The following is a 14,876-nucleotide window of genomic DNA, read 5'->3' as shown; positions in this document are numbered from 1 at the left end:
TTACAATATTAACTCCAGTAGACCCAGTATAAGGGATTAGGAAATAGTTTCTAATGTAAAGTTAACAACCAAATTATATATATATGGATTATTTTCATCAGAAAACAAATGCAATACTTTTTACAGTTCAATTTACACTGGATTATCTAAGTGTTATCATTCCAGAAGGACTGCAGAGCTCACAGTGTTTTAGAGATTGCATAACAAAGGTGGGATACTCACAGCTATTATGCACAGTTCAATCCTAGGCCTTTTGGAATGGTTATTAAAACAGAAATTTGTCTACTGAATCTGGAATCATCTAATTACAGTGGTACCCAGCTCTAGCTCCTAATTCCTATGAGGAAACACTTTTTCAGACCAAGAGCTACGTAGGTAGTCTTCCATAGAGCAATGGGCTAGCGAAGTACCAGAGCTCAAACAGCCTAAAATCACCTTTCAATGAATTACCTACCAAATAAAACCCAAGCAAGAACAAAAAAACCCACTCCTTTTTCCCCAGACTTTAAGCTGTGTATTCCTTTCTGTGCATACTTCCTCCCCTTGTTGGACGATAGCTAAAAATCACTTCCTTCTCTCACTGAGACAAAGTGGTTCAAGCCAAATAGTTCTGATTGCTCATATCATATGCAATTTTAAATAAGGTTAATAAAAAGGTGGTAATTATTTAATTGCATTACCATCACATGCCCCAGTAGCAAGATGAAAACCTTTTTTTTCAATCGCTGCACAGGTCACTTCAATATTCAGCCCATGTGCGTCTTCAATCTGATATATTTGATACCCTGTTTCCAGCTCCCAGACCTAAAAAAATAAGATGTTAATTATTTGCACTCCATTCTCCAAAACAACTCACATAATCTGTTCTAGTGTAATGGCAGAAAGATGAATGTTTCCAAGGGCAAATTTTCACATCCCATGAAATAGGCTCTCTGACAGTTCAGCAGATTCACTAGCATAATCCTATGTTATTTCACTGAAATAAATGCGTCATTTCTCTGAAAATGTCCCACTCCATAGTGAAGCCATTCTGTCATGGAGAGGCTGGTTTAGCATGCTATGAGAGAGACCATTGTTAAGTCAGAGAGACTGTTGTTAAATATCGTGCGTTTTTACAATGCAAAAATCAAGAAAATCTAACTAAAAAGAATGGTTAGATCCATAATTTCTATGCTGAATATCCAAATGAGGCTCTTCATAAATATTTGGTCTGAAAGTGTAGGAAAGACTATATCTCATCTTGTCTAAGCCTTTTTGGACTTTAAACATTGCCTCATAATGAAACAGCAGTACAAAGTTTGGTCTCTGTAAAGGAAGAGCTTGGATTTAACTGGATTTATGAAGTAGCTACTCATGTCAGGTGCACTGTTTGGGTCTAATTTTCTAAATCACTGAGTGCCCACAACTATCTTGCAATTGTACTGGTTTTGTAGCCACCATGGTCTATGGAAGGGAAGGTTTACAGTGAGAAAAAATGTCCTTATCAGGTGTATAAAATACACACACACTTCCACAAACAAGCTTTTCTTTAAAGGAATGGCATACATCATCAGCTGGCCCAAAAATGGATACTACCTCTTCCTACAAATCTTGCCGCCTAACTCCATCAGCAATTAGTCATTACTAGTGCACGTCTTCAGTACCTCTGATAATCAGTGTCACACTGTTAATTACACCAGTAATGATTAGTTATGTCTGCTGTGAGTTTTCTGACACTTGCACAGTGACTATTTTTCAGTCGATTCAAATGTAACTAGTAGAATTAATAGGAGTATTTAATTTTTTCATCAATGTTTCAACACAAATAAATATGGCCAGAGAATGCATCTCCAGCTTGGAAGGGTGGGATGAGGTTGCAGAGGGGCAATGGGTGCTGATAGACCAGTAAGAATGTGAAAGTCACTCAACACAATTCAGGATTTGATATGGAAGAACAAACATTTGTGAGGACCACATTTTTATGATCATTATCATTAGGTACCTACAAATATCCAGGAAATATTTAAAATCACTCAGATACTAATATCCCATTGAAATCAGTGGGTACTAGGTATCTAGGGGTCTTGGAAAATCTACTGAGTGATTGAGTTCATTTCTAAAACAGTGTTCAAACTGTCTTGAAGTGGCTGAAGCTGAAATGAAATTAATGAATTGAAATTAATGAGATGGAGAATCCCACAGTCAGATCCTTGAGAGATATTTAAGTTTTTAACTTTCACTGACTTGAATGGGAGCTAGATACATACAAACTCTTGTGATCTAAGTCTAAGTGCTTTGGAAAACGAGATTTGTTTAGATGCATTTCACTCACTCTCCATCCCAAATGCCTCTCAAGCTCATTTGAACAAAACCTGTGGTCAAGGGAACAGGAGTGAGCTGTGATAAAAAGTAACAGCCGAGAGAGGCTTTTATCACTTTATTTTTCTTGCTATTTGGCTATTATTTTTAACACTTCTTGACTGTAGGACTTGAAATCCTGAAGGCTCAGAAAAATGTGTTCTAAGAAATTATTTGAAAGAGAAAAGGATCTACAGAAGATCAGTAAATTGGCTCAAAAAACTGCTAGCCAAATAGAAACAAATTCAGAAAAGAGAACAAGAAACACAATAGGAGGATGAAAGTCAGGATGTGTAGTTTAGGCACACTGCATCTTTTTATCTGAGAACAGCATCTTTTACACAGCCCTGTTTATACAAAGTGGTTTTTTTTTAACGCTCTATACTGATAAACAGAGTGTTTTAAACACATGTTTATACTCCACTGAGTTGACTGGGACGCAAGCCCTTACTGAACTTTAAAGAGGTGCTCAACAGACATGCCTTCTAAACTGGGGAATAATGTGTAATTGTGCTTCCATAAATTATTGATTGGATATGCACAATTTGTCATAATGGCATTAAAATTTTCCTTTATAGCTACTATACAGCCAATGGACTTTCACTGCTTCTGTTACACTTGCAAGAATCCAGTAACAGGTAAAGTGTATGAAAATACAGCTAGAGGAAATAAAATCACAACCAAATCCAGTGCCTCCAAAACCTTCTCCATCTGATTGGTGCTTGTAGTGATAAAAGAAACTAATTATGTCATTGCAGGTCAGGGAAGTAGTTTTCTGACAAAAGTAATGATGTTGAAACCAAATAGCTTATTTATCACGGCTTACCAATTCCCTGAAGAATGAGAGCACCAAATAGTCACAAAACCAAAACTTTGAATAATAAACAACCATCACTCTTATCTAATTGCCCGATAACTTGTATGTAATGAAAACAGCTGAAACTTTTCTTTTTCGGTTTAAAGGGTGACATCTTAAACTCACCTTCAGTATTGACTCAGAGCAGATAGTGAGAATCTGGCGAAAAGTCCTATTGTAAACCAGAACATTGATGCTTTTCTCATGTGTCTGCGGAACCTGTTTTGTATCTTGTATCACATGAGTCAGGGGATAAATATCAATGACAGATGAACCTGCACATGGTAAGAGGGATGAGAACACATACATTTTATGTACAGTGCCAGTTACATTCCCTGGATATAGAAAGACTTTATATAAGCCATGAAGTTCATCTGAGTTCTTCTGACCACAGTAAGGAATCTCTGCTGCTTTGTGAGCATGTCTGTTCCCTAAACTAGAAGAAGTTCACACACGCTCCCCAACAAGGCACCAGTTAAACAACTGTGAAGTATTTCCCTGCCTTAAACAACCACCTTCCCACTTTTCATGGGACTGATATCCTGATTTAAAGGTCATTAGGAGCTGTAAATCCCTCAGTCCCAGCATGGGTTGGCATGGAACGGAATGAACCCAAATACATGAGACTCTGACTGGCAGATATCTCACTAAAAATAATTCTGGTATCCACTTTCTTAGAGATAAAGCAGGCAACGAGGGTTTTTCAGCAGCTTCCTTTATACAGCAGTGCAGGTCTGAATGGCATTTGCAGACAGCTTCCAGTGGTCTCTGATCAGACGGATTACAAAGACAGGAAGGCAGATGGGGCCGGCAAGACAAAGGAAAGGACAAGGTTTTCACAACAGAGGCTCACAAGCCACTGCACACATCCAGCCTCCTATTTCAGTTCCGATATACCACAGTTCTACCAGCAGAGGAGCAGCAGTCAGCAGTGGATTTGTAGCAAAAGAGGAATTCGCCTAATACTTGGCATGAGTCCAGGCATACAGGCCAGCCTGGAAAAAGACACAGAAGGAATGCTGTGGTAATATTCAAATGAAGCATGAAGGTGAGCCGAAATCATCCATAAACACTGTCTTTTGTGATTTATGAATGTAGTACACTAATTGAAATTCTCCTCTGGAAAGTCAGGTACACAGCTATGAGGATTAATTCTGCCACATATAGCCTCAGTCTCTCACTTCTTCAGAAACAAGGAGACATTCATTTAGCCTTTTAATGGAATCGTTAACAGAGATCAGGGCCAGATTTTTGAAGATATTTAGGCACTGCTCCAATCAGTGTTTATAAGGGCAAAGTCACCTAATTTTCACAAGGATTTAGCTATGTAAAATAACTTACATGACTGAGCCTTGAAAATTTCACTGATGTAAATTTGAACTGAAGATCCTATCTGTATCTTTGAGTGATTAAATATCCTTAAAAACTGGACTGATTACTATCCTAGGCATTTTTAAATAAGACCTAGTAGCTGAAGTTTCTTATGCTTTGCTCTACTGAGCAAACGCCTAAATGCCATCCAAATTTGTGGTTTGCAGTCCAATGTATATATTTAGGCTTCTAAAACTGGGGCTTACTGGCAAATCGGGGTTTATTCAGCAGAAACGACAGGGTTAGTGAAAACAAATCGTTCATCTTCTCAGACCCGACAAGCTTTGTGCCTTTATTCCTGAAACAGGGAAAGAAGAAGCACTCTTCAAAGACAATGATCTTATTTGCCTGGTATGTCTCAAGCCACTATGGCCTCAGGAGGGGAGGTTCAAAGCTCAGGACTCCCAGATTTCAGTGACTACATCTCTGGGGCACACAAACCCTGCCAGTTTCCAGAGTCTCTGCCTTAGATCCAGAAGACTACAGTCCCTAGGAATTCGGCCAGAGGAAATAAAATCACCCACTAAGCTCTGGGCCCTCAGAGCTTCCAGGCTTGTGCTGCAGAGTTAAGAGGTAGAGAAACTGTGGGATGAGCTCCTGCAATATTTGATTCCTGATAAATTTGACAGTGCAGCTGTTTTGCAACCACAGATTGTGGGGTCCTGTGTAGCTTCTCAGTTAAAGAAAGAGTCTGAATACACTCATAAGGGCTACACAGAAACTATACTTTGCTGCTTTAATCTCCAAATGGGAGGAGAGGGCTAAAGGAATAGTTTGGGGTCCAGGAAGATCAGCAGCTGAACAGCTTTTAACAAGTGACAAGGCTACAGAGGGGTATGTGTAGTTTAATTTTACTGAAGAGGGCTCACCTTGGCTTCAGAGAAGCATTTCTCATTTACTCTGGTTTTTGCTTTTAGTTTTCTTGATGCATATTTTCATGCATAATTCCACACTGAAGCTAGCCCCATATATAGCAAGAATCACTTCAAAATTATCTTAACATGTGTAAACACTCTTACCTCTCAAAATTTGGTACACCCCACACACCTTCTTCCTGTCCTCAACTTTGGTTATATGTAACCATAAAGGACACCAAATTCAACAAGGGGCATGCACTCACACATTAGTTGCAGTAACATACCTGTGATAAGTGTGCGGTGGTTATTGTCAAATACCATGGCAAAGATCTCCATCTCTCCAGGACTCCCTTCATTATCATGGAAGACCTGTAGCAGTGTTAGGGTCTGCATATCCCACACTCTAAAAATCTAGAGGGAGAGAAAGGCAAACAAATCTAGTACTATATATTATGATTGGATTTTCAACTACTTTTCATTTGCATGATGGGAATATAGGCTCCAGTGAGAATCATGTGCGTGGTACTTCCCAAAATCAGCGTGGCAAATAATAGGTGTCCTTATCCCCATTTTACTAAAGACAAAAGGCACAGAAAGACTGAGTTTCTTAATCATGAACTGACAAGTCCATAGTAGAACCAGATCTCCTGAGAATCAATTCTACTGCTTAATGGCAAGAGGACTCCACTCTATCATGCTTCTCAGTCATGTACAGATAAATGAAAATAGTTTAAAAGCTTGTATTTTAAACTGGTCTACTGAGCAGAGCATACACTATCTGAACTACCAGCAATACAAAGATTAATTTCAGAAGGTTCGAGATCAGGAATTACTGAAATCTTTGACTGACAGCAGCTGTTGGAGCAAATCAGGATCAGGACATAACTCAGAAGGATCATTTCTATGCACACATAGTTCTTAATGCTCTCCCTAAGCAATTACTACCAACCACAATCAAGGTACTAATCTATAAGGAACGCTATGCTCCATATGTTTGTTCTTACTTTCAGTTTCAACAGAGAACACAGCAGTTGCCTTAAACTCTAGAATTTACTGGTCAGTGATTAGTGCAAGTTATTTGTACTCTTTCATTTCATGTTGTTAAAAGGTGAGGCTGCACTCTGTTTTTAATGAAAAGACACGTGTTGGTACAATGCTCCCATCAATACTGGAAGTGTTTGGGGCTTTGACAAAGGCACTTCAATCTTTGGATGAAATGTTGCATAAAATGTTAGTCCATAAAACGCATTACCACAAACCACACCAAATATTCAATTGAATTTGGTGACTGAGCTGTGTCCCAGCCAGCAATAGCCCATAAATACTACTGCTTCCTGTGCTACAGTCCCTGGAGGTCTTCCTTTCTCAGCTGTTCCTTATTCTTGACCTTAACATTCAACTGATATCTCAGTGGCTTTTCTTAGATGATCTTGAAGCAATTAGTCAACTTCTAACTTCATAGTCTTGGCCAGGAAGCAGGAAGCAACCAGCCAGCCATGAGAAGGGCTGGGCTGCTGTTCCCCTAAGAGAACAATAATTTTTGGAGGTATGATGGGGAAAATATTAAACAAAAAAACCCCTAAGGGAATCTATGTCCATTTGTTTGATTCTTCCAAGGATATACTGGATGGTGACAAACATTATGGTAAAGGTGAATCCAAGGCCAAAGACATCTGCAGCAGACAGTTCAGGTGCAGATTCTTGCATTATAGTCCTGAAAACACATCACCCACAGGTAAAAGCAGCATAAGATGCTGTATTGGTACATGAGCAGAAATACAATCCAGTAAGCCTCTTGAAACAATCCTAAGCATCTGTGCATAACAGATGGGCATTGTAACAAAAAAAGGAGCCAGTGGAATTAGAGAGCCAGTCACTGGACAGTGAGACTGGGAGTTATTTTGAAATGACTTGTGCTTCTTCGGCTGATATATTAGATAGTACAGTGACTGTCCTATCTAATAGCTATCTAATATCTAATATCTGTGACTGTAAGAACTGAAGAATACTCAGAAGTAGGTATCTAGGGAAATACTATAGTAAAGTGAAAAGAATCTTTCACTGAATAGAGATATGGCTTTTCCATATCTGGAATATTTTCTGGATATGGCTTTTCCAGAAACATAATCTACATCTGTTACAAAGTTGGTCGAACAACATAAAATACAAAATACAAAACAAAACTGAAGACAGACAATTCTAATAATCCTATAGATTTTATTTTATTTTATTAAAGCAATAAGAGGAAGGGATTTCACAGTACAAATGAATAAAAATCAGAACCTCTTGTGCTATTCTTTGCTGCTTGTTCTGCCATTAATTTCAGTACCACTTGAAGAAAATGCCATCACTTACAAAGACAGCAAAAACCTGGACATAGCACAGCATTCATAAATCTTTTCCTTTCCTCCTTTTCTAGCCTGTGCGCACAGGATGGGGAGATTATGCAAGCCACTGTTCCACATGAGTAACTTCAACACAAGGCATCACCAGCATGGCTGTGAGATATAATGTCACTGCTCTTCATCTGCATTAACACACACGGCTGTGAATGAATTCATGCACAGAGTGACAATGATAGGCATGCGTATTTTGAACTTAGGAGGTGACTAGTGGGAGTTGCCTCAGGAATATTTCATTAATGGTTACTTTATTTTTCTACTTTTTTATTGAAGAACTTCCAATGGCAGACTGACAAATTCCAGGAATCCCTGAAACTCTCTGAAAATATATTCTTCGTGGTAAAATACTTATAGATTGTGTCTTCTGAAACATGCAGACTGTATTCAAGCAAACAAAACACACTAGGAAAGAGTGGGAGGGAGTGTGAAGAGAAGGAGCTTCAACTATTTTTGGAAACAGCTTCTTTCTTTCTTCCAGCTGTTTCCATCTATCAGGAGAAGCTGGTCTCTAGTTACAGTGAGTATCTCTGCAATACTAGCTTATGTTCATGAAAAACCTGTTGGCTCAGTTCAGGTGCTAGCAGAATTGGCTTTGACCTACATATACACCTTCTGTATATGCTTGAGACTAAACCTGCTCTGTAGGGACTCTTGCCTGAGTTCCCACATTGTGGCTAACCTCCTTCACACAGTAGGTAAAAGGCATAGAGGAGCATTCCTGGAACACAAGTTCTATTTCTTTTGTATATTGGCTGTGAAAGCCTTAGCAAAATAGCTTACTATCCTGTTCAGGACTACAACCTGGATCGCTTCCCTCAGTTTTGGGGTACTTTTCTTCTGTCTTTCATCTTTCAACCCCGTGGTAAAACCATATAGTTACAGATGAATTTTCCAAAGACACTAAGCATATCTGGGAGCCAAATTCCTCCAGAATTCAATGGAAATTCATACCAAAGCCATCTGAGATCCCTTTAAAAATTTAAGTGTGTATATTTGCATACATAAACACTTTTCTCTCAAGCATCATCTTCCTTCCAAGTCCTAAAATTCAGAACTTCATAGAAAAAAGCCAGATCTATCTTCTCCATCTGGTCTAAAGCCTGTATTTTGTGAATATGTAAGAACCCGCAACACTTCTCTCTTCTATTTTTCTTAATATCAAAAGACAAAACATCCATCACAGCACTTACCAACTACTATGGTAGCAGCAGGGGCAGACTGGACAAAAATGGGAAATTGGACGAGACAAATTTGGTAAATAAGTATTTTACATGCTCTCAGTCCACTAAAGTTCAGGCCTCAGGAACACCACATCTCTTGCTGAGCTGTCATGAGGAGACCATTGTGGAAATATGTTTTGACTTTAGGAGCAGCGGATCCTCTTCTGCCCCTTTCTAACTGTCATTCACTGAGTTAGAGAAGGACGAAAGATGGCCAGCAGATGCTGATCAAAGAAAGATACTGCTTCAAATTATTGCTAGTAAAGAATAAAAAAGTGAACCTAAAACACTACTCTAAAGAAAATATCTCAAAAACTCTCAAGAGAATGCAGTAATTTCTTTTTAATGCTTTCAAATTCTCACATCTCTGTCGATACTTTTTATGAGTTAAGAAGTGTTTGTTTTTTGAAATGGATGGACTGGTTTCCTCAGTTTTATGGATGACTGATGCTGCAAGGCTCTAAAATGACTGTATGAAGAAGGACTTCTGCAGGACTCACCAAAATCCAGCCACCCTTGCAACAGAAAGAAGTTGTATGAGCCACAACATTCTTATACTATGTAAGCATACTAAGCATACTATGTAAGCTATGTAAGCATAGACAGGAAGAGTGAGCAACAATTAAAGCTGATTTTAGGCTGATGTGCTTAGTTTCTCTGGCCCCATCTACTACACTGTTCAACTATTTCAAAGTGTCATCAAAGGCTCCATCTTCTAAGTAAAAAAAAATTACAAATTCATACAGAAGGTCTGAGCCCTCAAAGATAAAAATCTGCAGACGTGAAGCAAAGATCAAACAACAGTTCTGCTTACTGTGTTATTTAATAGAGAAGCTATCTGCAGAGAGTGCTATTCAGTGTCCATTGATCCCTGAAGGTGATCCTGTGAGGTACGACCACTCCCTGTAGTTATTAGAAGACTTAGGAACAAATTGATGTCAATGGGATTAGCTGTGAGGCTAAAGCAAGGAGGATTTAGCTCTAAGCACATTTATGCAATGTAGTGCAGCAGCTGGTGCTACACCTAGTACCTTATGAGAGAGCAATTTGGTGAAGTTTAAGATTACGCATACTTCAAATCACTTCCTCAAATAGGATCATTAACCTGGTAATATATAAAGTTACTTCCCTTTAAAAATTATGGAGGAATGCTGGAGTGAAATCAAACTGGGTTATATGCAACAGTGAGTCTAACTGTATATTAACGAGCCTGCAATATATGTATTGGGTGCTATACCATGACTGAGCATGTATAAAGGCTCTAGTCTGCCAAGTACACTGACACTAAAGAGCGACATGACCGCTAATGCAAAGATGAAGTGACTCTCAATAGCGTGTGCAGAGCAGTTTCAGTAGGAGTCAGATGCTGTGTGGGAGAGAAGCAGGAGGCTAGAGATGGAGCAGATGACTGCCTATGAACACCTGCACCAGAAGTGCTTGAAAAGCAGTCATCAAGTTCTTCCCATCAGTCTACAGGTGATCTTAGAATGATATGACTGTACATTATTCTCACCTTAGATAAAGCATTTGAAGTAATTTTCAGATATACAACTCTTCATTTACATTTTGAAGCTCCCCTATTTCTTCCTTCCCCAGTAGAAAAATCAGTAATAGGAACGTACTGGTTTGGAAATTTATTTTTAAAGTAGCTTATGCTCTAGAGCTCAATTTTCTGGTAGAAACACAACAGGAACCAGCACAGGCTGAATACAGACCTAGGTCTGTTTCTATCTGCAGCAAATACATATTATTTAATACTTTAATCATCAAATACTTGACCAGAAACAGAATATCTACTGGATCATTTCAGTTGTTTATGCTGACAGACAAAAAAATATTTTCCAAAGATACCTCGATATAGCAAGAACAGAGATTTCCTTCAAACACTCCAGCTACCCATTAGCCGTATGCATGCATGTATGTTATAGTAAATCTAAGACCTAGAGAAATAAAGTATAGGTATGAGCTGGAAAAATATATTTTTTCATTAGTTCTAATCCCTTTTACATTTTGCACTTTTTATTTGCAGACTACTGCAAGGGACTAGGTAGTATGCATAAAGAAAAAGGGGACAGGAAAAAATAGAAATGTGAATGTTACATTAAAAGTCCAAAGAAGAATATTCAATGTTCTTGAAGGATCATGTAACAAAAGAAGTGAATAAAACTCTTAATATCTGGGAAAAGCAAATAAACAGAAGAGGATAAATAACTCTTATAAGAACTCAGTAGCAAGGGAAGGATTAACTTTGACTTTCAAAGCAGTTATGAAAAATATATCAGATAAACACGTGGCCACATAATTTCTACAAACGGATGACTGAAACAGATTTCCCAAATGCCTTTTGTTCAAATTATCTTGATTAAATTTAACGATGCTGATATACAGTACACTTCAGTTACAGTCCCGATTAGCAATGGTTTGACATAAATTAAACATTGTGCTTCCAGCTCATCTGCCCTAATTTTTCAGGAAGACCAATGTCTGCATTATAAATGCATCCTGAAAACAATGTCATTTGATTTCAAAATAAGTTAGATAAACATGCATACTAACTTACACAGACATTGATACAATCACCTATTCAGCTCTGAACAGGCAAGAGACACTTATGACTCTCCACTGGAATATCACAGAACAAGCTTGATATTCAGGAGACCTATAGAGAAAGGACTGGAGACTTAACATTAAGGTTTGAGTACATTTGCAAAATGCAGAAAACATAAAAAATGAATGACATATCTTACCTTCTTTTGTGCTCTCTGAAACCCATTTTCTGGTTTCTGTCCATAGGTTCAATAAGAATAAAAACCAAATATATTTAACAGTGTCAACTTAGTATGGGCAGATTTCAACACGGAAGAATTTGTGTGCTTACATCAAGATGTCTTCATCAGATTTTGAAGAAATTATGAATCAACTGAAACTCTGCCATGCCCCAGGACAGAGATGCAAGAAGTCAACCTATTTATTGCACTACTCTCCTAACACGTGTACATGCATGCACTCCTCTTTCAGTATTAGCTGCCAAAAGTGACATTACATTGAAAAAAAAATAGCCAGCAAACATTCTCTCTACTGATTTGAACCATGGTTTTGTATTATTTACAAACAATATTGCAAAGTGCTACAAAGGCTGGGAACGTACTCCTTACTTTTGCCCCCTCTGATGATCAAACAAAACTGCAATTGCTTTCAGGCATTCAAGCCCATAGCTCAGATCTTGCTCACCTGACTCTCTTGAGCAGCCTCATTGAACCAAACCATCACTGGAGTAGTTCTAGTAAAAAACATAGAACTACTAGTGCAGTGAATTTTGGCTTATTGACTTCTGTCAACAACTCGGGTAGGCAAGACAAGAAGTTTTAGCCTCCACTGTTTTAGTCCTGAATCCCCACTCCACACTAAGTGAGAGAGGGTGGTTATCACTGCTTCACAGACTTTGAAGCCTCTGCAAGGGCTGTGCAGTCTGGTCTCTGCCATTGGCGTTAATATTCTTGTTTCAATAGAGCATTCTGGGAGAAAGATAATCTCTCAGGTAATGATCTTCTTCCCACCACATCTCCAGATTTATAGCCCCTATCCCTATGGCTGCTCTTTTTCTCAGTGGTTCCTGAATACATATGAGGAGCTCTGTAATATGAAAAATTAAAGTAATAAATGCTGAAGGACAGCTTCAAGCTGCAGGAAGAGAATAATGGATAAAATAACCACAGTGAGGAAGGGGCAATGAAGGGTCCAGATGACAGGAAGGAGAGGAAAAACTCTTCTGACTAGGCTGGACTGTCGGCTCAGTTTTCCTTTACTTCTCTGCACTGCAAATTGCTGTCATATTACCTTACACTCCCTAGAACTAATGGTCCAAGCTTTTGAAAAAAAATTTGTTCCTATATGCATTTGCAATTTCTGTCTGTTCCTGAAAACATGGGGGGATTGAGCTGCAGCAGCCAGTGAGGCAAGTGCAGTAGGGGACCACAGACTGTACCAGGCGCAGGAGCATTGATAGGTCAGGTAGGGAAATGCACTTCTTGCAGCCAGGCATCCCCATGGCAGGCTAAAGGGATACTTCTAAAATGCAGCTACTTCAAAGGTCAACTGGATGGTCTAAGGGGAAAGCCTGTGTCTTGGCATCATCCCAGCATATGTAAGCCCGTTCCTTTCCTTCGTCTCAGCATGACCAGGGTTTCTGCACAGATTTCCAAAACTTTTCTGAAACTTGTCACAATACTTGTTTCTGGAAACCAAATGTTATGGAAACCTTTGCTTGCTCATCTTCCTCCTCCCTCAAGCTTCATATAGACTGGTAGATCAAAATGCATTGCAGAATCTAAGGCCAAATGATGGCAAGTGTGTAATTCCTCTACAGTATTGTCCAGTCCAGCTGCACTGTCACTGAAGTCCATGGGTGGTATCTGATAGACTTATAGGCTAAAGGATTGGGACCATTCTTTTAAAAAAGGCCAGGAATTTCTATTAAATTACAGCATTGACATTTGTAGAAAAATGCTGTAGTACTGAGAGCAACCAGGCAGGTCAAGGATATACAGGATATACAGGACACTCTTGCCTTGCCTGGCTTGAGATGCTCAACTCATGTTACGGTTCATTATCTACCTAGTGTATATCCTGAAGTGTCTGAGGATACTGTGTAGCTGTAATTCTAAGTTAAATGGTAGCACTCCTTAAATACCTATATGTTTTGTCAGCATTTCTGTTCAGCAAAAAATGATATTGCTGCAGTGGGAAAAACCTCACTCATTCCTGTTTTTGTAACTCCAAAACGATACATACCAGTGAAATTTCAAGTATAAACCAAGAGAAGAAGCCATTTTGTAAAAAACACTTCCAGATAAACTGGGTTGGTGGCTTCTGCAGAATAATTTCTGTTAGACAGTTAAAGACAATCATATTTGCAGTTAAATACACACACTTTCACTTTTATGCCAATAAACTGGTTTATGAGTCCAAGGTGCTGACACTTCATCAGAAATGAAGAGTCACGTATTATGCAAAAACCTGAGACTGTATTTTGATGCAATGACATGGTATACAAGTTAGTACCTTCAAACAAATTAAACAGTATTTTCTTTTTGGTAATATTTTCAATGAAAACATAAGTCAAGGCGCAGACACAGTGTAAGTGTAGTTGTGATGAATGTGGTTCCCATCAGTCTGTGATATATAATTTAACAGAAAGAGTAATTGTGGGAAATCTCAGCATTTTCACTAGAATGATTAGGAACAAATATGTGACATTGGTATTCCAATGGCTGTCAATAGATCTCCTAGGAAAATCACTGAGCTGAACAGTAGACGAGAAAGAAATGGCTGTAGACTACAACCGTAACTGCATCTATGCACACTGTTGCATTTAAGGTCTTCCTAACCTGGAAGATCAGGTTTCCAGGCTTCTCACATTCTAAAGCAAGGCCAGCAACACAGAATTATGACAATCCCAGCCTATGCCATCCTCTCCTCCTCAGTGTAACTCATATGGAAAAACTAACTCATATGACTGAAGGGCATATGGAAATTATTTACAAATCCATGACTCTGCCTAATTTGTAGAAATTCTTATGTTATTAAAACAAAAAGAAAATAAGTTTAACTTTTATGATAAGAGAATCTGACATATACATTATTTTTGAATAGCTACCTTGCAGCAGTTTACTCGCAATTTGTTCAGTCAAGAAATTCTTACAGTTTTCGAGCAAATAAGGTGTGCATGTTCTGGACTGGTTTAAGGAACCTTCATTTTTTTTGGAATGGAACTATCATTTGTGTTCAGTTGCAAAATACTCTTTTATTTGCTATCAAAATAATGTTTGTTTTG

The 14,876-nt window shown here is 38.5% G+C and overlaps 1 protein-coding gene across 1 annotated transcript in view; it reads right to left on the bottom strand.

The window, feature by feature from the left end:
* WDR64 (WD repeat domain 64) overlaps positions 1–14,876 on the bottom strand; it is a 94,914-nt gene that overhangs the window by 34,291 nt on the left and 45,747 nt on the right. The window contains exons 11-13 of the mRNA XM_068939282.1: positions 5,706–5,832; positions 3,320–3,468; positions 681–804 (exon numbers count right to left, since the gene is read on the bottom strand). Of these exons, the coding sequence (XP_068795383.1) occupies positions 681–804; positions 3,320–3,468; positions 5,706–5,832 (400 nt within the window). The remainder of the gene's footprint in view (positions 1–680; positions 805–3,319; positions 3,469–5,705; positions 5,833–14,876) is intronic.

This window comes from Struthio camelus, chromosome 3 (assembly GCF_040807025.1).
Source record: "Struthio camelus isolate bStrCam1 chromosome 3, bStrCam1.hap1, whole genome shotgun sequence".
Taxonomy (NCBI): Eukaryota; Metazoa; Chordata; class Aves; order Struthioniformes; family Struthionidae; genus Struthio; species Struthio camelus.
The sequence above is the reverse complement of the archived record's forward strand: the minus strand, read 5'-3'. Positions and strand labels throughout refer to the sequence as shown.